Source organism: Hyaena hyaena, unplaced genomic scaffold (assembly GCF_003009895.1).
Source record: "Hyaena hyaena isolate Hyena2069 unplaced genomic scaffold, ASM300989v1 scaffold_13, whole genome shotgun sequence".
NCBI lineage: Eukaryota > Metazoa > Chordata > Mammalia > Carnivora > Hyaenidae > Hyaena > Hyaena hyaena.
Genome location: NW_024080645.1, coordinates 318,817 through 342,894, shown reverse-complemented (window position 1 = coordinate 342,894; position 24,078 = coordinate 318,817). Strand labels below are relative to the sequence as shown.

Genomic DNA, 24,078 nt, shown 5'->3' with positions numbered 1-24,078 from the left:
TCTGTTCCAGGGGAGCCTCTGCATTGCTACAAGTCATGAATTCTTCTTGTGGTTTAAGCTGCTATAGCCATTGCCCTGTCTCTGGAGGCTTTTGTTTTAACTTCAATGAACCACATAAAATCGACTTCCTAGATATCTAATTGGTTCATGGTTTTATTATTTTCTGAATTTTATTTCTCCCTCTTTTGGCTGCATACCTTCTTGGGATTTTTTTTTGCAACAATTATTTCTTCACTCTCTTTGAGCCTTATTTTAATGTCGCTATCAGCCTATTCCTAGGAGATTAATATCATCAGCAGGAAATTTGTGTTGTGGTTATTGATGGTTTTAATTATTTGGATCTAACATTCTGTTTCTTCCAGTTTGTCCGAATGCCAGCTCTCGAGTTCCTTTGTGTTTGGAGAGTTGTCGTATTTTCGTCTGGGGTGGCCACGATTTCCAGTTGCAGTTGGTTTGCACTGGAATAGGCACTTAAAACATTTTAGTGCAGAATCTCATATTTTTACCATTTTCCCAATTTCTTAAAAAATAGGTATTCCTCTTGTTTGTAACACTTTTTGAACACTGACCTTTAGTAGGTGTTTCTAAACTCTTCATCTTAGTTTCCGTAAAAACGGCCAACTCTCTGTACTCATATTTCATTGGTTTCTATGACGTTTCGTTACATTAAGCAATGGCATTAACAGATGGGTCATAATTGATTTTGGGAAACAATCAGAGCTGACCCTTGGCAAGCTCCCCTCTGAGACAGAAGTATCTGTCTGGGTAGCCAATTAGCAATGAGTATTCAGGGCATAATGGGTGCCAGTCAGGATGTTCCTCAGAGGTAATGTGCAGTACCAGTTCATTTGGCCAGTCCTGTGGCTATAACTTGGTGGAGAGTTTTTCTGGCCACAAGAACAGCAGGTGCAAAGGGCCTGAGGTGGGTAAAAGTTTGGTGGATCCAAAGGACAGAAAGATCAATGAGACTGAAGTGTAATGAATGAAGGGGAGGAGGGCATGGGAGGAAAAGAGGCAGACAGAGATGGGGAGACCTGACATTTAGAACCTATGATTGCCTTAAGGAGTTGGATTTTTTAAAAAAATTTTTAACATTTATTTATTTTTTGAGAGACAGAGGGAGACAGAGCATGAGCAGGGGAGGGACAGAAAGAGAGGGAGGCACAGAATCCAAAGCAGGTCCAGGCTCTGATCTGTCAGCACAGAGCCTGGTGTGGGGCTTGAACTCATGAGTCGCAAGATCATGACCCGAGCTGAAGTTAGACACTTAACCGACTTAGCCACCCAGGTGCCCCAAGGAGTTTGGATTTTATCCTAAAAATAACAGGAAGCCAATGGCCAGTTTTAAACTAAGAAGACAGATGAGAGAAAGGCACCTGTGTCTGTGATAACTATCCATCTTCCTCTCTTATAAAATCATTTGGGAGTGTCAACAAGAAGTAACTGTGGATTTTCAGACTAAGAGAAAGATGATTTTTATACTTAAACAGTGTTCACCGACGTGTGTGTGTGTATTTGAATTTTTAAACGTTTGAATGTTTAGAAATGTGTGTATCCCTGCACATGTTAAATGGGTTTCGGTATACGAATGAAATCTGAAACCAAACACTTTGAACTACCCCTCCCCGTAACACCCCCAGTAAAAGAAAAAGGAAACTGGAAGGCAGCAGAGCCCTTAGGCTGGACAAAATGAAGATGTTAAATGACCTTGACAGAGTTGGGCGCTGTTGAGGAATTTGGGTGTTCTTGCCATCAGGACAGCTTCCCTTCCACCTGACCAAGTGGCCCCACTGAAACCCAGGGCTGGGGTGGACATGAAACACAACGCGCATAGAGGGGAAGACCAGAAAGTGCATTGTCCTCAAATTTGGAGGGAAAAGAAAGGAGATGATCTGGGGGCAAATTCCAGATCTCTCTATTCTATGGATACTTCTCAAAGGACCTAGGGAGGAGCCCCCTCAGCTTCAGAGACCCCTTGGCGAGAGCCATCTCCCTACAACAATGGTCGGCAGCCATGATGGGCACCAGTTCTGCCCCTCGTGCTCTCTGGTGCCACTGGCCGGTGATCCACTTTGAGGTTTCCCAGCCCCGAGGAAGGGGCTGGGTGTGGATGCCAGTGGGAAGTACAGGAGAGTCTCTGAGCTCATTTTCCTTCTCATTAATCTCTTCCTGTCATCTCTGTTCCAGATGCATCTATCCCTAGGCATTGGGGCCATGTGCATCCCAGACCCCAGATACCACACCCAACTTTTTGTCAATTACATAGGAACTTCAGGTTGGACCCAGGAACTGGAAAACCCATTGTGAAGGCAGAGAGGGAACTGGCAGCAGAGAAAGGCTATGGAGAGACTAGGAGACAGGGTTGCTTTGTGCCCCGTCTCCCAAATGAGGAGCCCCTGTCTGCCTGGCAGTGGAGGGTGCCAGGCTTGAGGACGCTAGCTGGCACTGCTTAAGAGCTGAGAACGGAAATATCCCCTGACTGCCATTGGTGTCCAGACAGTGCAGGAGAATGATTTACAGAGATGGAGAGAGGCCATTTGGCTGGCCCCAAATTTGATCTACTTTTCCCTCTCATAAATCCAGCATTCACATAAATCTCTGTAGTCCTCCATCCCACCCATGCTGGATTCCTCTCCCCACTCCCACGCCCTTATTCTTCATGAAAATAAATAGATCACTGGCAGTCATCCTCTGCCCATGGCCCAGCCCATGCAGCTCAGGAGCTGGGTCACCAAGAGGACTCCTCTAACCATGACCCTGCCTTTTTCCACCCATAGCAAGAAGCCTTCACAAATGCCATTGTTACTGCTGGACATAGACACACAGCAGCCTACTCCTTCATCACTGGGTAGCTTCCCCAAGAAGGCAGCTAGAGCCAAAGTGGAGAGCCCGTGAGATCAGAGCTGGCAAAGTCAGCAATGGGCTGGACTTCCCACCTTCCTTCCAGGCTGGGGTCTGCACTACCAGCTCAGCATCCTTGCGGGGCCTGGCCCCTCTCCCAGCAGGCCACATTCTCACCTTTGCTGGCCTTCTCCTCTGCCCTTTCACACTGTTTAACTTCTGTGCCCACTCTTCCCTTGGGGACATGCCTAGTGACCAATTCATCTGGTAAATTAATTCAAGCAGGTGTGCTGGACAGGAACGTATCCTGGGCTCCAGATTCAAGCTAGGCTTCTTGGCATGGTCTTTGCCAAGTCACTTCCCCATTCTGGACCTCAGTTTTCTGACCTATCATGTGGGAAAGCTACATTGGATCAATTCCAACATTTCTGTCAGTAGTAGGGTCACTTAACCAAACATGTTTTTGGTGAAAGCTCCAAATTTTGAAAAGAATGGAACTTGGAGTGGATTTGACCCCTGGCTGACAGACCGTGGCCCTAGACACACTGCCGCTGAACTCTGGGGTCCAAGACGGGGCTGAGGTCCAGTTTAACCATACACTTCTGTCATCTCAGATGTGTGAATGTGGACTGATTCTCAGACAGGGCTGGGCCTCAGTTTCTCCAAATCTGTGTGCTAATGACTGATGAGGTCTGATGGGCCCCCTAGATACGAGTTTTGCATATTCACATTTCTGCAGCGCCGTCAGCCTAGGCAGCCCTGTGGATTTCAGCTAATGGGCATTGTGGTGGCCAGAGAACGGCCTCTGGCTGGAGCGGGGTGGGGGGCGGGGAGCTTTTTGGCAGTAACATAGTCTACAGGGGAGATCAGTCTGCCTAAATCACCAAAACGGCCAGATGCTTGGCAGAGAGGACAAACCCATCTCACGCCATTCTAGATTTTCCCTAATCCGAACATAGCATGCACACTTCACTCTGTCTCCATCCTTGCCTCGTGTTGTGTCCAGTGAGGTTACGAACCAGTGTTGGCTGAAGCAAGTAGGCGTTTGGCCCCATTTGCCTTCTGAGCTCGTGGGGAAGTTGGGGAAGCCTGAAGAAATGTGTGCGGGGCACGTGCCCAAGCTGTGTTTCCTGCAGGAACAGGCCCTCTCCTTCACTGGTCATGTTCCTTCTGGCCTGACGTGGCTGCATCCCCATGGCAGTGGCCTGTCCACGGTCCCTCGGATACGCCTGGAGTCTTCCACACCAGTCCCACCGTCCCCTTCTTGTGCTGGAGCATCCACACTCCTACCTGATATTCCTCCTGACCAATGCTCATCCGTTTGTCTTCTGGGCCCTGGGGCAGCTCTGATGCCTCCCACTCACCCTGGGTTCTCCCCACTCCCAGGGGCTGCGTCGTGGCATTTTAGTGACCACCAGATGTGCACCCTGGGACTTGGAGGGACTTTACCCCATCCTGCTACTGGTGGCCCCTACGGCTGCTGCCTGTTCACTGCCTTCCCCATAGCTGCAGCCCCACTCACCCTCCAGCGCCTCCTTCACTTTCCTCCTAGGAGGACAGGCACCTTCGTGCTTCTCTGCAAATACATAATCCTTCACAATCTAAACTCAAGGGATAGAAGGAAGAAGGAGACTTTATTATGTTGTCTGCTTGATTGCTGCTAGACTCTGGGCAAAGGCTAATTTGCAGAGTTAAAGCAATGGGGTGGTAGTTTTTCCACTATTTCTTTTAGCTATGAGACCACCATTTCTTGAAGGAGACCTTAGGGGAAGAGACCTTTGTCAGATTTTCCACCTCTGCAGCCCCCTCCCTCTGCCATTCACACTAACCTCGGAGGGAGTGTAGGGCTCCAAGATGAACATGGATTGAAATCACTGGGTAGTGGATGGGAGATCAGGTTGATTTCTGTTTCAATAGGGATGACATGACTTATTGGGAACAGCAGTCTTTATTATGGGCACGTTTTTTGCCATGAGGGGAAGAGACAGACCTTCCGGCTGCCCTCTGTTTGCTACAAACCATGTCCTGCATTGTTTCCAGGCCCTGAAGGATCCCACCCTGGCTGCCCGAAAGGATTTCCAGAGGGAGGCTGAGCTGCTCACCAACCTTCAACATGAGCACATTGTCAAGTTCTATGGCGTGTGTGGCGATGGGGACCCGCTCATCATGGTCTTTGAGTACATGAAGCATGGAGACCTCAACAAGTTCCTCAGGTAAGAAAGGTCTGTGGTCCCAACCCTCAGCTCCCCACCCAGCTCCACTGAACCCCTATAGTTCTCTTGGAGTCAGAAATTATTCCCCCACTTGTGTCTGGGGATTAGAAATGAAGAGCAACTTTTCAATCTTCCATATCTCCTGAGAAGCAAGCTTCATTAGTGATTTCTAGTGGGTAACATTGAGGGGGCCATGACAAGTGAGTATCTTCTTCCTGATAACAAGGTAGACTGGCCACAAGAGAAGGCTCTGGAATGAGTCCGAGGAGGGACCCCCGAGGGCCTACCAGCCTGTACCTCTTATCTTGGGAGACTCTAGAGCCACCCTTTCTCCTGATGATCTGAATAGCTTTCTCACTTTGTGCCTTACATTTCTGTGTTGCAGAGCAGAGCTCATACCTTATATCCCTCCTGGAAAACTTCTTGCTAGAGACTTTTTCATGATGAATAAGAAGGTACAAGGTTACAAGCTCATCAGGAGGCAGCAATGGTTGAAAAAAAAGAGCAGATTTCCTTGGATAAATTTATAACCATGCTGTCCAGTCTTATAGCTACATATGGAAATTTGAATTTAAATTTACACTACTTAAATAGAATTTAAAAATTCAGTTCCTTGTTCCCACTAGCCACGTTTCACGTACTCAGTAGTCACCTGTGGCTAGTGAGTACCATACTGGACAGTGCAGTAGATAATATTTTTATGAATAAAAAAGTTCAGTTGGATGGCACTGTTTTGGAAAGATTGGATTTGTTGTAAGAGGGTTTCCCAGACCTGGATCTAGATCATCTGGATTTTGAGATGCTCTTGATGGAACTGGTAAGAGACTGGAACCCCAGCCAGAAGTTCTGGATGTGGTTGCAGGGCCAAGGGGCAGACTCTATCTTCCCCAGGGAAGACAGCTTCTCACCACTAAAGCAGAAGTAATACTCATCCACCTCCTGCATCTGCCACTTCCAAGTAGCGCCCAGGTGTGGAAGGAGCAGCCATGTGTGAGTCTCTGTGGAATTCAGGGTCCCAGGAAGCAGGTTTGAACAATCAGACCCTTGACACTTAGGGTGCGGTCTTAGCCACCTTTGAGTTCCATTGAATCCCATGGCTCATAATGACATTTTCAGAATTCAAATGTAGGTAATAGAACACTGTGGCACACTCACCAAATATTGATGAGCATCTCCTTGAAGTGAAACATTCCTTGGGTGCTCTGGTTTAAGGAGGAATGGATAGGGCTTGTAGTAGATAATGAACTTTTCTTATGAGCTGCGTTTCCAAAACACGGAAAGTAACTGAAGGATGTTTTGAACCTCCTGAACTTGGATTTTCACAATGAAATTTATTCCTTTCTTGGAGAACTTAGTCCTTATCATAGGATAGACTCCGGTTCATATCCTGAATTTGTCACATCTTGCTGATGAACCTAGGGCAAGTTATTAAACCTTAATTCTCTTTCCTAGGAAACAAGACTATTAATAACTGCTTCAGAGGTTTGCTGTTATGAGTCCTGAATGATTATATTTGTAAACTACCTGGAAGAGTTTTCCATGTAGCTGGGTATTCCGTCAATGATAGCTACTATTAAATTATTACAATTATTGTTTTATCAGAACTGGAACCAGTTACTAATACAGTCAGTGCTATTTATCGGTATTCAGGATCTTCAGGCTGTGCTTGCATCCCCCTGGAATGGTCAGAGGGACACGCTCCATCTTCCCCCAAGCCACCACTGTAGATTCGGCACTCCCTATAGCCCCAAGTGCCACACACAGAGCTACAGAGAGCTCCTGGGTACCTCTGTGTACCACTGTCATTCCTGATAGAAGGAGAAATAGAGGATAGAAGCCAGTTGGTGGCTTTTAGGGGCAGGCTGAAGGGTCCTCTCCTGGTAGACAGGAGTGCAGGCTTGACGGCTGATCCCCCTTCTTTGTGAGCTGATGCAGTAGCTCTCTTTCAAAGGGTTGAATTGGGCAGATCCCACGGGAGACAGTAAAATGAATGTGTTCATATTTAATGACTCCTCTCGGTGGAAATTGGAGAAGCAGTAAAACAGGCCTAGGCCTCTCGGTATACCAGGGCTCCTTGGTCCACAACTTCATAAATAAGGGCTCTGGGTACGGTTACGGCTCATTGGGCTTTCTGGAAAAAAAGAGTGAATACTGAAAGTGACCGATATGACAAGGCAAGGCATTAGGAAAACAAATCCGGGCCTTGATTTGGGATGAAGGGGCAACCAAGGCTTTAGAGGCCTTGGATTCAGGGACATAGGGTCTCTGCATCAGGTTCTGCCACCAACAGAAGTTACCCAGTCCTAGGCAGCGTGGTGGTCAGGGTAGGAATGTGGACTCAAGACCCCTGCTAACCAACAGTGTGGACTTCCCACTGGGCAACCTCAGCACCTGAGCCTGTGGGAAATGCAAATGATCAAGCTCCACCTAGCCAATCAGAATCATAGGGGGAGGAGCCTGGGAATCTGTTCAACTAGCCCTCTGGGATGATGCTCCTTGACTGTTTAAAGCTCTCTAGAGCCACCTGCCTGGTTTCAATCTGCCTCCTCATTACCCCCAAGGCCCTGTGGCACTCCTGTGACTTTGGCCAAGTGATCTGATCATTTTGTACCTCTGTTTCTTTATCTCAAAATTGGAGTGGGAGGATTAAGTAAATTAATAGATTTAAGATCCTTAAAGCAGTGCTTGGAATAGTAAGCACTCTGTAGGAGATGGCTGTTTTTTTGTTTTTTGTTTTTTTAATGATTCTGTAGTAGATATCTAGAACCCAGGAAACTCCTGAAGAGTATTAAGATATATAAAAGAGTAGATGTATTTCCTGATCCATTAGAATATGTCTGCATCATCTTAACTGGGAACCTGGTTGTACTCCCATCCACACTCACATATGGAATGTTGGGTAGATAGAACTAGGCAATAAATAGGCTAAGAGGGATTTTATTCATGTCTGGGTATAGTCCAGAGACCAGGGCATCAGGAAGACTATTCTCTTTGATCTCCTGAATTCTCTCTGTCCCCTGTCTTTCCCCCACCCCTTACAGGGCCCATGGGCCGGATGCTATGATTCTTGTGGATGGGCAGCCACGCCAGGCGAAAGGCGAGCTGGGGCTCTCCCAGATGCTCCACATCGCCAGTCAGATTGCCTCAGGCATGGTGTACCTGGCCTCCCAGCACTTTGTGCACCGGGACCTGGCCACCAGGAATTGCCTGGTTGGAGCCAATCTGCTGGTGAAGATCGGGGACTTCGGCATGTCCAGAGATGTCTACAGCACCGATTACTACAGGGTAAGGTGGCCTTTCCAGCTGCAGGACTCAAACGCAGAACTAGCACGTCGCTCACATGTCTTTGTCATTGTCCATTAACCCTGTCACTCCAGAGAACACACATGTGCACCTGTGCCCAGACATACATGCAATGGTCATCCTTTGGCCACTTCTGCTTCTTGACATACCTGTGTACTATTCTCTCAATAGCTCACGCCTCCCTTCCCCTTGGACATTTAGCTGGACTGTATTCTTCCATTGCAATGACATATGCATTGTGTTCTTACTTGCATCAATACTCATTCTTCATGCAAACAGACTCATACGTATATGTGTATGCCCAAATGCACACATAGTCAAGCTCAACTTGGTGCTACATTTTAACATCTTCCACCTCAGTCCCTGATCCAGCCTTACCCACAACACATTTTATTCTCTGAAATTATCTGGTGATTGGGTAGGCTTATCTTGTCTTCAAAGGCAGATCTTAATGAGAAGTCAGAACTCAAAGCAAAGTAGCAAAAATCATTAATGTACTGCTGAGCATGATCACACCAGTGATTTAGGAAAGATGAAACAAGAAAGCATGTTATTGTTGCCAACTTTTGATAGAGGTGCAGGTTGGCTTTAACAAAAGCTTTCTGATTGTGAGAGGAGATATCATGTTCAATTTTACTTCTGTACAGTTGTCTACTATACATTAATAGTTATCTTATTTTGCCCCCAGATTTATTTTCTCCCTTAGTCTTTGGAAATCCCCTCCTAATGGATTTGAGTGGTTTTGACAGTGTTATTATTTCCAGGGAAAGGATAAATGTCATTGGCCCCAAAAGAGGGAAATATGGGTGCAGCCTGAGATGCAGAGATAGGATAATTTCTGAAAAATGACTGCAAGCCACATGCCTCAAGAGATGTGTAAGATTTACTTCAGGGACATCGAATGGGTGAGGAGTTTGGATAGATGGTATAAGAAAAGGGCGGGACAAAGTTTTGGAGGTCAAGAGGCATGGTAGCCATTGGTTTCATTTTCTTTGTAGGGAATGAATGATCATATTATGAGTCAAAGAGCTCAGATATGATTGTCCTGTCAGCCTAGGCATGATGGACGAGGAGGCTGGGAGTTTGGGGTTGGCATATAGAGATCAGTTCTGTCTGGGAACTCCTGATGGAGTGGCTTTGGGATGGCTTTTCCCAAACAACATTGCCCAGGACATTAAAACTGATGACTCAAGACACTTCATTTTAGCCATGGCCTAAAGAAAAATGAAATATTTAAGAAATGCCCTTTGTGGTTAGAAAGTGATTTGTGCATGGTACAACCAAAGAATGGCAGACAATATACCATCATGAGAGAATATGAGGCAAAGAAGACCAAAGAGCTGGGAAGGTAGTATGTCTGAGCAAGCTGGGCCCTATGTTGAGCCACCTGCCCAACCCAACATCCCCAGATATGGAAAAGGGAGCATAACATAGCAATAGCCACAGATGGGTGGCCAGGGCAGACCTGCCAGGGAATATCAAAGTGGGACTTTCTTTAGCATATAGACTAATTTTTTTCACTCATTTCCCAGAGAGACATTGGTATCGTTACTGAGGGCCATGAGCCACAGATTTCTTGAGTCTGGCTGGAGTTAGCACCATTTAATTGCCTTTGCGTTCTATGTAATTGGGTTTGCTGGCCTGTCTGGCTGAGCTCAGATTTATGTTGGTGTTGATAAAAGCAAAGGAAAGATCATCGTTTTTCTGCGTGAGGCAGATGTGTGATTATGCCAATCTGTTCTCAACTGGCTTTACCACGGTCTTGGGAAATAATATCTGACCAGAATGTGTGCAAACTCAGCTTTCAAACTCACTTCAAGGAGTGCACTTACTATTTCTTGATTCTGATTCAAAAGAGTAAAGGAAAAAATCACCTCTATCAGTTACCAAATGATACTGCTTTATTCTTGCTTTAACAATGGGGAACTGATGCTCTTTACTCCTGGGAGAGCAACAACAGGTAAATCCATCTCCTTCCTGTGGGCACCAGGGCTGATTGGAATTTGAGGGAGAGTGAGGTGGAAAACGTCCACTCTTCAGGTATCTGCAGTTGCTTTTTTCGTGAATTCTAAGCCAGGCGTAAGCTGAGGCCAGTTGGCTTGAAAATGTATGTCTTTGGTCCCAAGGAATATGAAATAAAAAAGAGAGTTATTGTAGTAAAAAAACCAGTGCACCACGGGAAAACTGCGTATCCCACTGATGGTGGGTAGATATTATACTCTACATATTCCAAGAGCAGCATGTATTATATATTCATGTTCAGTTGCTCGCAATGTCCTAATGTATGTGCAGCCCCCCCCCCCTTTCTGTAAAATAAAAGGCAGAAGTAGATTTGCCAGAGGTCACATCAGTAATGAACTTTGAAGTCTTGTTATCCCTATCGGAAGATACGAGGGTAACAAGTGTATTCTGCATTGGGATCTAAAGTTACCTAATGCCACCATTAGCAGCCATGGGACCCCAACGCACTACTTCTAAACTCTCTTTAATTTTCTTATTTTAAAAATGAGGATAAACATAGTCTTTTGTGAAGCTATTTTGGTGTTAAGCAAGTTAATTTGTGTAAAGAGCCTGGAATAGACTACTTACTGGATAAACCATTGCTTATATTATCTTCCTTAGTCCCCTTTCATACCCAAGGCAGGAAAGCCACAGGGATAATCTGATTTCCAGATGTAGTTCTGAGGTCAGAGAAGAGAGCCTCCTGACCACTGGAAAATAAACTTGCATCATGCAGCTGACCCCAGAGGAATACGGTCTTTAAGTTGACCACCTCTGGAAAATGTCCTTCTCAAGGTTTCAACTTAGATAGAAATACTGGATCATAAGTACTTACCTGTTCTTCTGGTTAGTGTTTATATAACCCTCATAATCTTAGAGTGAGGTCGATGTTCAGGTGATTTACAAAACATTTCTTTCTGTTTGGTATACCAGCTGAGGCTCTGGGGGAATGCAGTGATTTATTATATAGCAAGAACCCTGAAGGATTCTCTCTGCAAACTGACATCCAGGACAAATCAGCACCTCTCTGCTACTGTAGGTTATGGAAATCCATTGAGCCTAGGAGTTTGCTAGTTTCTGGTGCCTAATTCAGTTAAATGAGGATAATTGGGCTTCTGTGTGTGAGTGTGTGTGTGTGTGCGCATGCACGCACGCACACACTCCCATGCACCAGTATTCATCTGCCCAGTGCAGATTCCATGGTGTGTATACAAAGCAAGGAGAGATGAAGATAAGTTCCTCCCTACATTCTTTTTTTAATTTTTTAATTTCTTAAAACAAAGAGGCACCATCTGGCTCATGTATGAGTGATATGCAAATGGTTTACAAAGGTGAACTGCCTGATTTCCTGTTACATATTTAGAAAGAGAAAACAAACATATCTGCTCCAGAATGCCAGGACCATTTGTTGTGTCTTCTTAAGACTGTGCCTAGAGACAGATACCTTTTCCTCCAGTGGATCACTCACGCTACACTTCTAGGATTGCTTTTAAACTGGCTTGGACAGGGGTGGGCCTTCTCTCTCTCTCTCTCTCTGTGTGTGTGTGTGTGTGTGTGTATGTGTGTGTGTGGACACCAGTGGGTGTCCCCCCAGTTGGAAATATGAAACCATGCTAAAAGGATGGGTCTCTCACCACTCTGTTCATTCCTACCTGGGCAAGTGGGCTGCCAACCTCCCTGAGCCTTAAGTTCTCTCCTCCAGGGCCAAGAATAGTGAGTCCTGACCCCTGCTTACCTGCCTGGAAGAGGATTAGTAGCTTGGAAAACTGCTCCTTGAGGGATACAGACCCAGTTTGGAGAGGGCTTAACCAGACTTGTCTCTGGGCTTTTGGCCATTATGTTTTCCTTAGTAGACCCAGGCATGATGATAGAAAATTGATTCTATCAGAAGATGAACATCTCATCCAGGTGCCCCAGTGAGTGGCCAGAGCACAGTTGTAGGGCCTGACTGTTCCCTTGCTACTTGTTGAATATAGCAAGTAGCTAATAATTTGTTACCCATATTCCTATTTATCTGGAGGAGAACAATTCTGAGGAGGCAGTTTATATTCCATTCCTGAGGAATGTGATGGTTCCATTTCTTATTTTTTATAAATAAATTTTTATTTGGAGTAATTTTAGGTTTCCAGAAAAATTGCAAAGATCATAAAGAGAGTTCCCATATGCACTTGACTCAGTTTTCCCTGTCATGGTACATTTGTCAAAACTAAAAAAATTAATGTTGGCACAAATTGTTAATGAAACTAAACTTTGAATTTTATCAATTTTCCCGCTAGTATCCTTTTTTGTGTCCAAGGATCCACTCCAGAACACCGCACTGCACTTAGCCACATTGTTCCTTAAAGGCTGTAGGGCTATTTTGGTTGAAGCAGGGGTGAAGAGATCTACTGCCTATTGTAAACTCTCTTCTTTGGCCCTTTGCCCCGGGGTAACCCTTAATTCACCTTTCAGTGGCACTGTAGCTCCAGAGTTCCCTGTGTTCTGGAAGAGGAGTAGGCAGGCTATAAGAAGCTCCTAAGGAACTCTACTTTGTGAGCAGCAACTTGTAATTCCAGACTCTTACAGGAATCTTTTGCAACTGTGCAGTCATTGGCCATTGTCTTTAAGAGAGCATGCCAATAGGACTAGAGTTCACTAGCTTAGTTTAGGAGGCTAAGGGAAGGCCTGGGACTCCTCAGGTTCCCAGTCCCTAACCTATGTGTGTGTTCTTTTCTTTCGCCTTGGGAGAGGTTGCCCCATGCTGGCGGAGAGACATGGCCACAAGTAGACATCTGGGCATGCTCAGAGCTTTAGTTGGCCAGAACGTCTGCTGTAGCACTTGGTGCCATGGTACACACACCTTGAGTGAATTTTGAAAACAACTTAAATGCCAAGACCCATTAAGCTGCACAAAGCTACAGACAGAGTGAACATGATGGAAGGTGTAGAGGATAGATTTATGCTAATTATAGGTATTACGACCTTGTTTCCTTGATTAAAGCCAATGGATTTGCACAGCGAATATCAAAAAAAATATCAGACATTTTGGAATCCAAGTTCATTGAGGGACAGGCCTGCTATTTAGGATATCTTGGTCTCAATGCCAGCTGTATGTCCAGTTAGAAGCTTTACTCTCATCTGTAAAATCTGGGAGTTTGGACCCTGGTTTTATGGTCTCTCTTAGGTTTTACCTTCTATGGGACTAAGTTCTAGTAGTAATGATAACTGAGCCAGAGGCTTGGTTTCTTTAGAAAAGAAGGGAGACAGGGGCTGTGGATACAAGAATAAAACCAACGTCCTCTTAAGCACTCCCTGTTACTTCTTTGCCCTGGACCACAGCTGTTCAATATCCCAGCCCCCTTTCCCCCTCCCGATTAAACAAACCTCCAGTCTTGAAATAGGTTCTCCCCATAATACCTGGATCTAGTGTAGTGATTGAAATTTGCTTTCTTCTCTTCCTCTTCTTTAGCTCTTTGAGATATTTAAGGTAATTGGACAAAAATCAGCCTGGTGGGCATAAGAATTGTTGGGAAGACTTTTTTTATTGTTTTTATCAGTGATGGGAATTACCTGGATTCTTCTGTCTCTCTCAGCATTTCCAGACCTCCAACTTTCCTAGACTATATGATCCCTATTCCAACACAGTGGTAGTACTGTGGACATCTACCTGCAACTACAACATCCTAAAAAATTCAGAAGTGAATATAGGGTGGGCCTGGTGTTTTGAGCCATGGAACACTCCAGCAGTCTGGTGTGAAGATGACTTGGAAAGGACATGATGACCAGGAAGTTGAAGTACAATCAATCAATGGGACTCCAGCAACAAAATGAAGAAGTTATTTTGGACCTCTCTCCACAGGGCCTTAGGAATGCTAGTGCTAGGGAGTACTCTTCCATCTTTGCTTAGGGGGTCTTGGCAGCCCATGACTAATGTGGTGACTAGAAGGCAGGACCAGAGGCAGGAAGGTTTAGTCCCTGCTGTGACCATTGACATGAGATAAATATGTTTCTGGCCACAGACCTGAATTTATCATATGTAATGTAGGCACTTCCTGTCTGTCTTTGTCATTGTCTTGAAGTTTCTCATCTCTTCACAGGAGACTGACCACACCAAAAGCAATGTTTTCTGTCACCTCATGAGAACTCATGGTTGGGACTTTGATGGATATTCTGTAGTTTCATCTTTAGATACATTGATGGCTTCACTGACTGTTTTCCTGGATATGGCTTGAAGGGATGAGTTCTGGTTCATCCACTCACTTACTTTGGTGATATTGCCTTTAGGTCAGTATTATTGCTTCTCAGCTTATAAGGTTGGATTAGATGCATAGTTTTCCAACACATTTTTTATAGCAGTACTCTTTTCTTCAGATGGATGCTTATTAGATAGATAGATAGATAGATAGATAGATAGATAGATAGAGGATAGGTAGATGGGGTGGGGGGAGAGCAAGAGATAGAAAAGTGCTTTAGTTGAAGTAGAAGAACATGGAGCCATGGTATTCTGCTACCTCTTACCTGCCCTCAGTCATGGAGCTCTTGCAATATTTTGTGGAGGGGCTTCCATGCTCTGCATGGCTAAGCACTGGGACCCCTTCAGTAGGCTCCCCAATTGAGATTTAGGGCAGATCTTATGTGTTCCATCCACACATGATAGTGACGGTGATAACAAGAAGAATGGTAGCAGCAGAGAATCAGTGAATGAATAGCTGGTTTTGAATATAATCTGATTCTCCTGCCTTTCTTTGGCTCTCAGTTGACCCTGTAAGCCCTCACATTCAAACCAGCTGAAAGAGAAATGTTCATTTTACACATGCTGATTATGGGGCTGTGATTGCATACCAGCCTCTTAATGTTCTGCCTAGAGAGGAAGAAAGTCTTTTGAGATTTTGCAGGGAAGAAGGAATTATTAGCCTACATTTTATGGATAAGCCTTAGAAAAGGTTGGTGATATTTTCAAGAGATTTCTCAACAGCAAAGTCAGTGTTAGAACCTTAGGCCTTGTGGTGAGGAATCCACTTTGTACATCTGCTGAACTTGGTCCATGCTAGTTTATTTCCCATTGAGCCAAAAACTCTAGCCATTGAGAAAGACCATGTGTTGGGAACAGAATTCAGTTCAATTCCCTGACTATGTGTGAGGATGAATAGAATGCAGTCTGTGTTCCCAAGGAAATTAAATTTTCATAGGGAATATAAAGCAGGATGAAAATTTGTAACTCCCCCACAGGCCAGAGGGAGGAAAATCATACAAAAGGGTTACCAATTTCAAAAGCCCATTTAATCAGAGGGATGATTTGGGTCTTAAGGAGTTGGTGGGTAGTCAGTGGGTTGACTTTTAGGAGGGCATTCCCATTAGGAGGATTAGCATGAGCAAAGACATGGAGGCAGACAAAGCAAGAGGGTGATCTAGACCAGCACATCACTCAACAGGATGAAAGTACAGACATGTGGAAGGTGCATGAAAGGAAATGTTTGTAAAGGATGGATGAGCCACTGTGGCAGGTCTTGGAAGTCCAGCTGTTCTGACGTGGGTGCCAAAGGACAGTCATGGAAAGTGTGTCATCTGTTTTAGTGTAAATGAGGCTGTGTGTGAGGACAAGTCATCAGGCAGTGGCATGTAGGATGGACTGCAGGAAACCAAGACCACCAAGGCAGGCATTTGCAATAGTCCAGGCAAGAAGCAATGAGGCCTTGTGCCCTCGTGATAGCAGTGGAGGATGGAAGAGAAGCCATCGGAATCAGCAGGGCCTGGAAAGGTCAACTGAAAGCCAGAGGCTGGGCACTCAAAGCCTCTTGCAGTTTTGGATCATAACCTTGAAAAAAGAGTACCAGTAAAATTGAGGGTCAGGATGGATATTTTACAAATACATAGGCCACCTAGCCCCTGTGTGTATCCCTAGAGTATTAGAAACAGATGAACAAATGCCATATCACTCCATTTGAAAGAAACATGAAGCCAGAAGGAGCCTTAAATGTCATTTGTTTCACCCCTGTAGCCCCAAGAAGAATAGCATCAAAATCACCTCAGACAGATGATTTGTTTACTCTGTTGTAGTGCATCTCCTAGGATTCCAGAGGTGCCCCCTTATTCTTTCCAACTGTGGTGAAGGGAAGCCATTATCAGTGAGAGATTTATCTTTTTCTTTCTAATTTGTAATACCCTTTAGAAGTAGGACGTCCTCAATTACATCTAGCTGCTGTAAGGTAAGTCCGTTTCATCCTATATTTTTAGTAGAGATAAACATGGTTTATATTGTAAAACAAACATTACAATACCAGTACAATGCTAAGAAGCTCATTGAAACCAATATGGCTTCTTCATAAATAATTGGTTGTATTTTATTCATTGGGTGTAAGTTGACTGGTGAGGAATCAATGGAATATACTTATCTCCTTCCCTTGCCCTACCAAAAAAATAATGTCCTTTTTCTGAAGACAGGTCCCAGTGGTCTCTCTTAGACTTGGTCTCATCTCTTGTAATTTTGAAATCTGGTTGTTTTCCTCTGTCTATGATGATGGTGCAAGGTATGGGATGGATGCCATCATAGTCAGCCTTACCTCCACAGGGACAGATACTGGGGGATGGGGGGGGGAAGGCAGGAAGATGCCCTATCAGAAAATTCTGAGAACTTGAGGCATGTTTACACTGAAGCTCATCCTGAAGAAACTGGAAACAGAGGCAGAGGCAGTGTCAGGAGGCTACTGAATCAGATGTTGGTTCATTTCATTCTTCTCTGCTCACATGGAGGACAGGATAACAGTGCCTTTATCTCCTGACACCGTTGGTGTGTGTTTGAACAGGCCCTGTTTGGGTTACCAAAGTGTAAAAGACCTTTCTTTTTTTCTGAGGCAAACTGAATACAGAGCATATAAAGATACATAAATTTCCATACAAATATCTTCTTTACCAGCTGTAATTAAGATATTTGCATGTAAAGAGAACAGTGTGTTCCCTTGACTTCCTCCTCCTAGGGAATTGAGTTTGTCTCCTAATCCTCAAAACCCAAGACTTTGTGATCTGTTTGTGTCTAAACTGGAGGGGAGGGGTCAGGAAGAAGAGGCAGAGCACTGGGTCAATACAGCATCTGAAATTCAGAATTTTGAACACAGTCTTTAGTCCTAGTTGTTTTTGTTTTTAGGTTTAGCTTAGCTAATCCCACAGAACAAAGTTGAGTTAGGAGTGAGGGAAGGCCCAAAGAAAGTGGGCAAAGCACATATCAATTCTGGAGTCAAGCTGATAGATATTCCTTTGAATTCTGAGCTTCTGCTTATGAGCTATGTGACCTTAGGAAGATTTCATAAATTCTCTAAGCCTTAGATTCTCATCTGAAACAGAGAGAGAAGTCGAGAAAAAGAGAGAGAGAGGGAGAACAATCTCTTCTTTTGTGCAGATTAAATAAGGTAATGTATGCAAATTGCCTGGTACCTATTAGGCACTCAATAGATAGTAATTATTATTCTATGTAAGTGAATAAGGTAGAAATTATCTATAAGAAATTTTAAATAATTTTAAATTACAAGGCAAGGTATTTCCTATGATGGTCTTGGGTGCTGGATACTAAAATTGGAGGGGAAGGGAGACTTGAGAGAACTCGGGCAAATAAAAAGCAAAACCAGTTACTCCTCTGGGACTGGTTTAGACATTTGAGTTGGTCTGTTGGAAGCCCAGGAGGAAAGAGAAAGCATCTAGTTGTTCAAAGGAAGAGCTTTTCCCATTGTAGAATTGGTAGCTCCAATTAGGAGCTAACTTTTGATAACTGTACATCATGAATTCTATGGTAGACAAAGGTCTTCAGAAATAGAGCTCATTCTCCAGGCATCCTAAAAGGGTGCCATCCCTTGCTGCCCCAGAGGAAGATTTTGGGGTCAGGTGCACTAGAGCTTTGGGGATATAAACAATATTTATATAGACAGATATAGATAAGACATAGATATTAGATAGAGGTATATAGGCAATATTTATAGATATATATAGTAGGCTGGTTTAACTCTAGTCCTCCCTCCTTTCTGTCTCTTGTCATATGCAGCATGATGGTCATTGCACGTTATTGTGCATAACATGAGATAATAGTTATACAAGAGCTGTTGAACTCTTGGCTTGGGTACTGTTGGTTTTATCACCACTACCATCACCACTGTGACCACCATTACCACCAGTCTAATCTGCTGAGTTAACAATCATGTACACTCTGGGGAAAAAAAAATGAGTCAAGTTCATCAGTGTACTAAAGTTGATTGGCAGGGGTGGTCAGTATGCCATTTGTCCCACTCTGCCAATCACCATGACAACCGTGGCTACCTGTTCCCCATTGAGTCATGGTCTTCAGCCTTTACAGCCAGGACTGACCTTTGATTTGTAGCCCAGTTTGTTTTAGAAGTTGATCATTTTCTTAGCCAATGGGTAAACCCCAGATTCCTGAACTTTGTATTTCTTTATTTATTCATGTCCTTGAGTTATTTGGGCACATGCATGTCCTGTAGTTTCCTTAAAAGCAAAGGAACTAATTCTGTTTTTTATGAGAGTGCTTAATGAAAGTGCTTAATTAAAAATATATAATCTTATGTCAAATGTTTGTAATGGGTAAGGAATAATGGTGTAAGCATTTCATTCATTTTAAATGGCTCCTTGTAAGTCCCTGTTTGCCATACACCAATAATCAATATGTGGGGACTCTGGTAGATATATCTGGATCTGATTCCCCACCAAAGGCTCAAACATCTGCTTATCAGTGAAGAAGCCTGAGGGGATGTCTCACAATAATTAAAATACCCATGAGACCGAGTTAGCACCCAAAGGACAATTTATTAATGCACACGGGGAGCCCGATTATTCAAAGGCTATATGATCAAAGCATTTGCTCGCAATAAGCCAGTATTTGTGGGAAGCCTGATCATAGTGAGAAGGTTGCTTAAAGAAGAAGTCAAAGCAAGAAAGCCAGATGCATCAAATTATTAATAGCAATTAATAGTCAGCAAGAAAGACTGATATACCCACATCCTTTTGATAACAGAGACTCCTTGGCTTTGAATTCACTAAGTTCAGAAATACTCCAAGTCTTCTGCCTAAATCCACCTCTCTCCCCTGACAGAAGCCAGGAAGGGATGAACATTGCCACCAGCCGATTCCATGTCTATTCCCTTTCCAGGTCTCTGTGACCAGCCAGTGCCCCTTCTGAAAGACACAGTCTTTCTTCATTTGCATCAGTCAGGGTACAACTGAGCTAAGAAGGCTTGGAAACCACTCAAGCTCTTACAGATGACCTGGGACATATATTCTTATTTTCATCCATTTTATGCTGATCTTAAAGAGACCAGCCTGTATTCTTCATTTCTAAATAGGGGGGAGTCACTTTACTGTTAGGGTTGCAAACGCTTTCCATGTCACTAGATTTCCTTTATACCTACAACATGACTTGTTGCTTGCAAATCTAATTGCCTTGATACCAACTATTGTGGGCTGCAGGGATTGCAAGTAGATCTCAGGTACCAGTTCTTTTTTTTTTTTTTTTTTGCATTTATTTATTTTGAGAGAGAGAGGAGAGAGTGTGTGTGCACATGCGTGCACACACACACGCACACCCGTGCACATGCACGCGCACAAGTGGGGGAGGGGCAGAGAGAAGAGGGAGAGAGAGAATCCCAAGCAGGCTTTGCACTGTCAGCAGCACAGAGCCTGATGCAGGGCTTGAACTCACAAACCGTGAGATCATGACCCAAGCCAAAATCAAGAGACATGTAACCCACTGAGCCACCTAGGTGCCCCGAAGGTACCAGTTCTGATTCACTGAAAATGGTTCCTCAGCATAGAATGAATGATAAGAAGAAGTTGGTGGTTGACTCTAGAATCAGTGAACAAGCATGTGGGATTAATTGGTGATGTCTACCATGAGTATAGGAAAGGGAATTAGCGGTGCCTGTGTCATATTGTCCCAGTTCTGGCATATCGCACCCCAGTCAGTGCTCTCAGTTCCAGGATTCTACTGCATCCTTTTAGTCATGCTCAAACCTTAGCTTCTCAGAGTTGGAGATATCTAATAAGGTGTAGGTGTGAGTTTATTGAATATATCTATCTGTGTTGAAGGATCATGTACAGTGGGAAGACTTGGCAGGTGAGCCTGAATTACTGGGGCTACCTTAGGTTTCTATGCCCAAGTTCATATAAATGACACAAGTATCCCAATATTTTAAATTATGTTCTACTTGCTTTTTTTCACTCTTCACTTCAGTGTTTTTGTTGTTGTTGCTGCCTTTTTTGTTGTTGTTTTAACCTTATGTATAGCAAACATGGCTTCTTCTTGTTAGATTTGATTCCCTGTTCCACTCTGCCAAGGTTTCTTTGTGGTCTAGATAAAGCTTTCCCTCCCAGCTCTGTGCCACCTGCAACTTTTATCAGTGTACCAGAAATGACTTTAAGTATATTTTTAATTTTTTTTGGAATGTTGAACAGCTCAAGGCTTGGGTTTGCTGCTGGAGTATTGCTCCGAAGCAGATGCTGACCCAATCATCAACCTCATTTGAATATAGTCATTCAATGGTTATGATTCCTGCCATTTGGACTCTTCTTCTACACATATTGACCTCTTTGTTCAAAAGTATTTCATGAGAGTCCTTGATAAATGCCTGGGTAAAATTTGTGTAAGCAATCTATGCTGGCAAACTTGTGAAATCCTGGCTAGAATTAAACTGGGAGGTCGTCTTGTCAAAACTACTTACTTAACAGATGGGGACATTGAACCCCAGAGAGGGAGCAGGTGTCTCTCAAGTTCATGCATCTGTTTAGTGGTAGAGTTGAGGCAAGAATATTGGTCTCCCATCCCTGATCCAGTGCTTCTCTCTGATCATCATTGAAGTATTGGAGGTCAATTGGACCAGTGTTGTTATTCATACCAGTGAACTCAGGCTCAGAGAGATTAATTAGGATTCTTCAGATTACACATGAAAATAAGGCAGGGCAGAGTTGGATTCAGTGCTCTGATTCAAAGGTAAGGGTTTTTTTTTTAAGGAATGTGAGGTCATTTTTGAGAAGAAGTTTTAAATAGTGTACCAGTACAGTAAGGTCTCTATGAGGTCAGGTAGACTTTAGAGTTAGAAATGGGGACCTATAATGAGCCAGCTCCATCATTTTTTTTCTAGTTGAGCTTTGTGGCAAAGATATTTAAGGAAGAGGAGGCAAACACTTTGGAAGATTCAACAAGCAAGGAGACCCTAATTCAGAGAGTTCCAGATCTCCAGGTTGGCAATAAGACAAGCACCAGTAAGGTGATTTGGACTAAGCATAGTCCCTAAAATATAACACAAATTTGGTGAAACTGAAGAGTAGGAAAGAACTGCCCAGAGTAGAGGACATGGTCATCAGTGGTGAGGAATGCTGCCCTAGTACCTCTAAATATGTGGTAGGAAGTGATTTAGTTTTTTACATTTTTATTGTGAAAATGTATTCTCGCATCTGTCAACACATATTTGTTCACAGTGGTTTGGGATTTCTGAAATGGCAGTATCCACGCCTTATTTCTCCAGTCACAAAACTCCATATCCTGATATATGGTAGTCTTGCCGCAAATGTCTGTTCAGTGAAATAAACAAGGAGGCAGGTATAGCTCTTGGTGAATGACTGATCTGGAATGGTGCTCTGGGGCACAGCAGTTTGGGACAATCAGAATTCACAAAACCAGTTTTCATCCCATTCAGAGATCCTCTGGGGAATTGTCCTCCATCATTTTGGTCTGGTAAATGGGCTCTGTGACGTGTTCCCTTACCCACAGATGTGACAGGGCTAGAAAGCTCTAGGGTGGTGAAGCACATGCCCCAGGCAGTTGTCTATATCATGTGAAAATGGAACGGACCACCCAATATGACAGTGGGTTCTTTATCTCTGGGGAATTTTCCAGGAGATCAAGATGACCACATTTTAGGGATGTTACAGAGACACATGCATTGAACATGAAGTTGCAGTAGATAACCTCAAAATTTTGCTTTTACCCCAATTCTGAGATTCTAAGTCAACTCTATAAAAGAAAGTGCTTAGGTATAAAGTGGAAAAGTAAAGAGCCATTATTACGCATGTATGAGGAAGTGCGTCAAGTGTATATTTCTGTGACACTATGAAATTTTCACCCTCTCCATATCTACAAATTTGCTTCTGCCTTCTTTTTTGCCTCCTTCACACCTCTCCATGTGTCACCTGCCCTCTCTAGCCCACTGCTCTCTGTGACTGTGTCTGTCCCACTCTGAAACCTTGAAGCCTTTCTCCTTTCTTTGTACTCTAAAATCCATGATCTGTCTCTTCTACATTAAAGAAAAAAATCTTCATTTGACCTTTCTGGCCCTTCCAACTGACACGTGTCTCCCTGACTACTGAAATAGGTTCCTTTTATCTTCTGTCTTAATTTCTGGGCTTCTGATCTCAGCACTTCATTGACTCTAAATTTTGGGGGTCACTAATTATCTCATCTTGGCAAAATTCAAATGCTTTTCCTCTAAAAAGTGTAATCCTTTTCGGAACTATCTGTTGAATGACATTATTAATAGCTGCCCATTCTTTCTCCGCCCTCCATTCCCTCACTGCTTGACATTCTTGTTCAGTGCCTTCTTGATGCCTAGCTCCACAGTTTCTTCCTCATTCCAGCCACTCTTTACCTCATCCATTGGTTTCTCTTCTTTCTCTCCTTTAAAGTTCTGGTGCTGCTATTTTAGACATCTTCTTTGGGAAACCTCACACACACACACACACACACACACACACACATAATGCCTTTTTACTTTTAGGCAGAAGCTGGTTGAATTTACATTTTTAGCCTCCACCTCTTCTCTCTTTGATTGCTTAAGCTGTTAGCCTCCCCTGGAGAATTCACTGGTGATTGAAACCTCACTTGTTGGAGATAAAACTCACTATGGCCACCTCCTGCTTCTCAAGCAGGTACTCAGCATCCCGTTAGCATCAGTGAAAACCCTCTTGGGATGTTTCCCAAAGGGGAGGCATTTTTGAACCTGTCTCTTCATCATCTATACCTAACTCCTTACATAATCCTGCTCTATTTCTCTACTTCAATGCTACTCGTTCTTTGTATGTTGTGAGGAAGCGCCCTAGTCCCCTCCATGACCAGACCAATGCTTGGATCAATGCATGTACCTTCAGATTCAGTTATCTTGCCCATACTCCTCAAACCTCCCATCATTCCAGGTGCTTCTTTAAGACACATGAGTGAATCTTCATTTCTCAGAATTATTAATTTCTTACCCAGCCTGCAAAACTGCTTCCTGGCCCCCTTCCACAAGAAGTCCCCTCAGCTCCACCCCAGCCAACCTGCCCCCATTCCTCAGTGGTGCCTGTTTATTTCCAACGTGTCTGATACCTTCTGTATGCATTTCCTAGGGCTGCTGTAACAAACTGCCACAGATGGGGGCGGGGTGGGGGGAGTGCTTAAACAACAGAAACCTATTTTCTCCTGCTTCTGGAGGTCTGAGACCAAGGTGTCCACATGGTTGGTGTCTTCTGAGGCTTCTCCCCTTGACTTGTACATGCTGTCTTTTCCCTATGTCTTTCTTTACATCCTTCTCCTTCTGTGAATGTCTGTGACCAAATTACCTATTCTTTTTTTTTTTTTTAAGTTTATTTATTTCTTTTGAGAGAGAAAGAGAGAGAGAAAGCATGCGTGCAAGCAGGGGAGGGACAGAGATAGAGGAAGAGAGAGACAGAATCCCAAGCAGACTCTGCACCATCAGCCTGGAGCTCAACATGG

The 24,078-nt window shown here is 43.9% G+C and overlaps 1 protein-coding gene across 1 annotated transcript in view; it reads left to right on the top strand.

The window, feature by feature from the left end:
* Nucleotides 1–24,078, top strand: part of LOC120220052 (NT-3 growth factor receptor) — an 88,762-nt gene that overhangs the window by 33,892 nt on the left and 30,792 nt on the right. Inside the window, exons 3-4 of the mRNA XM_039217027.1 lie at nucleotides 4,882–5,054; nucleotides 8,096–8,339. Coding sequence (XP_039072958.1) covers nucleotides 4,882–5,054; nucleotides 8,096–8,339 — 417 coding nt within the window. The remainder of the gene's footprint in view (nucleotides 1–4,881; nucleotides 5,055–8,095; nucleotides 8,340–24,078) is intronic.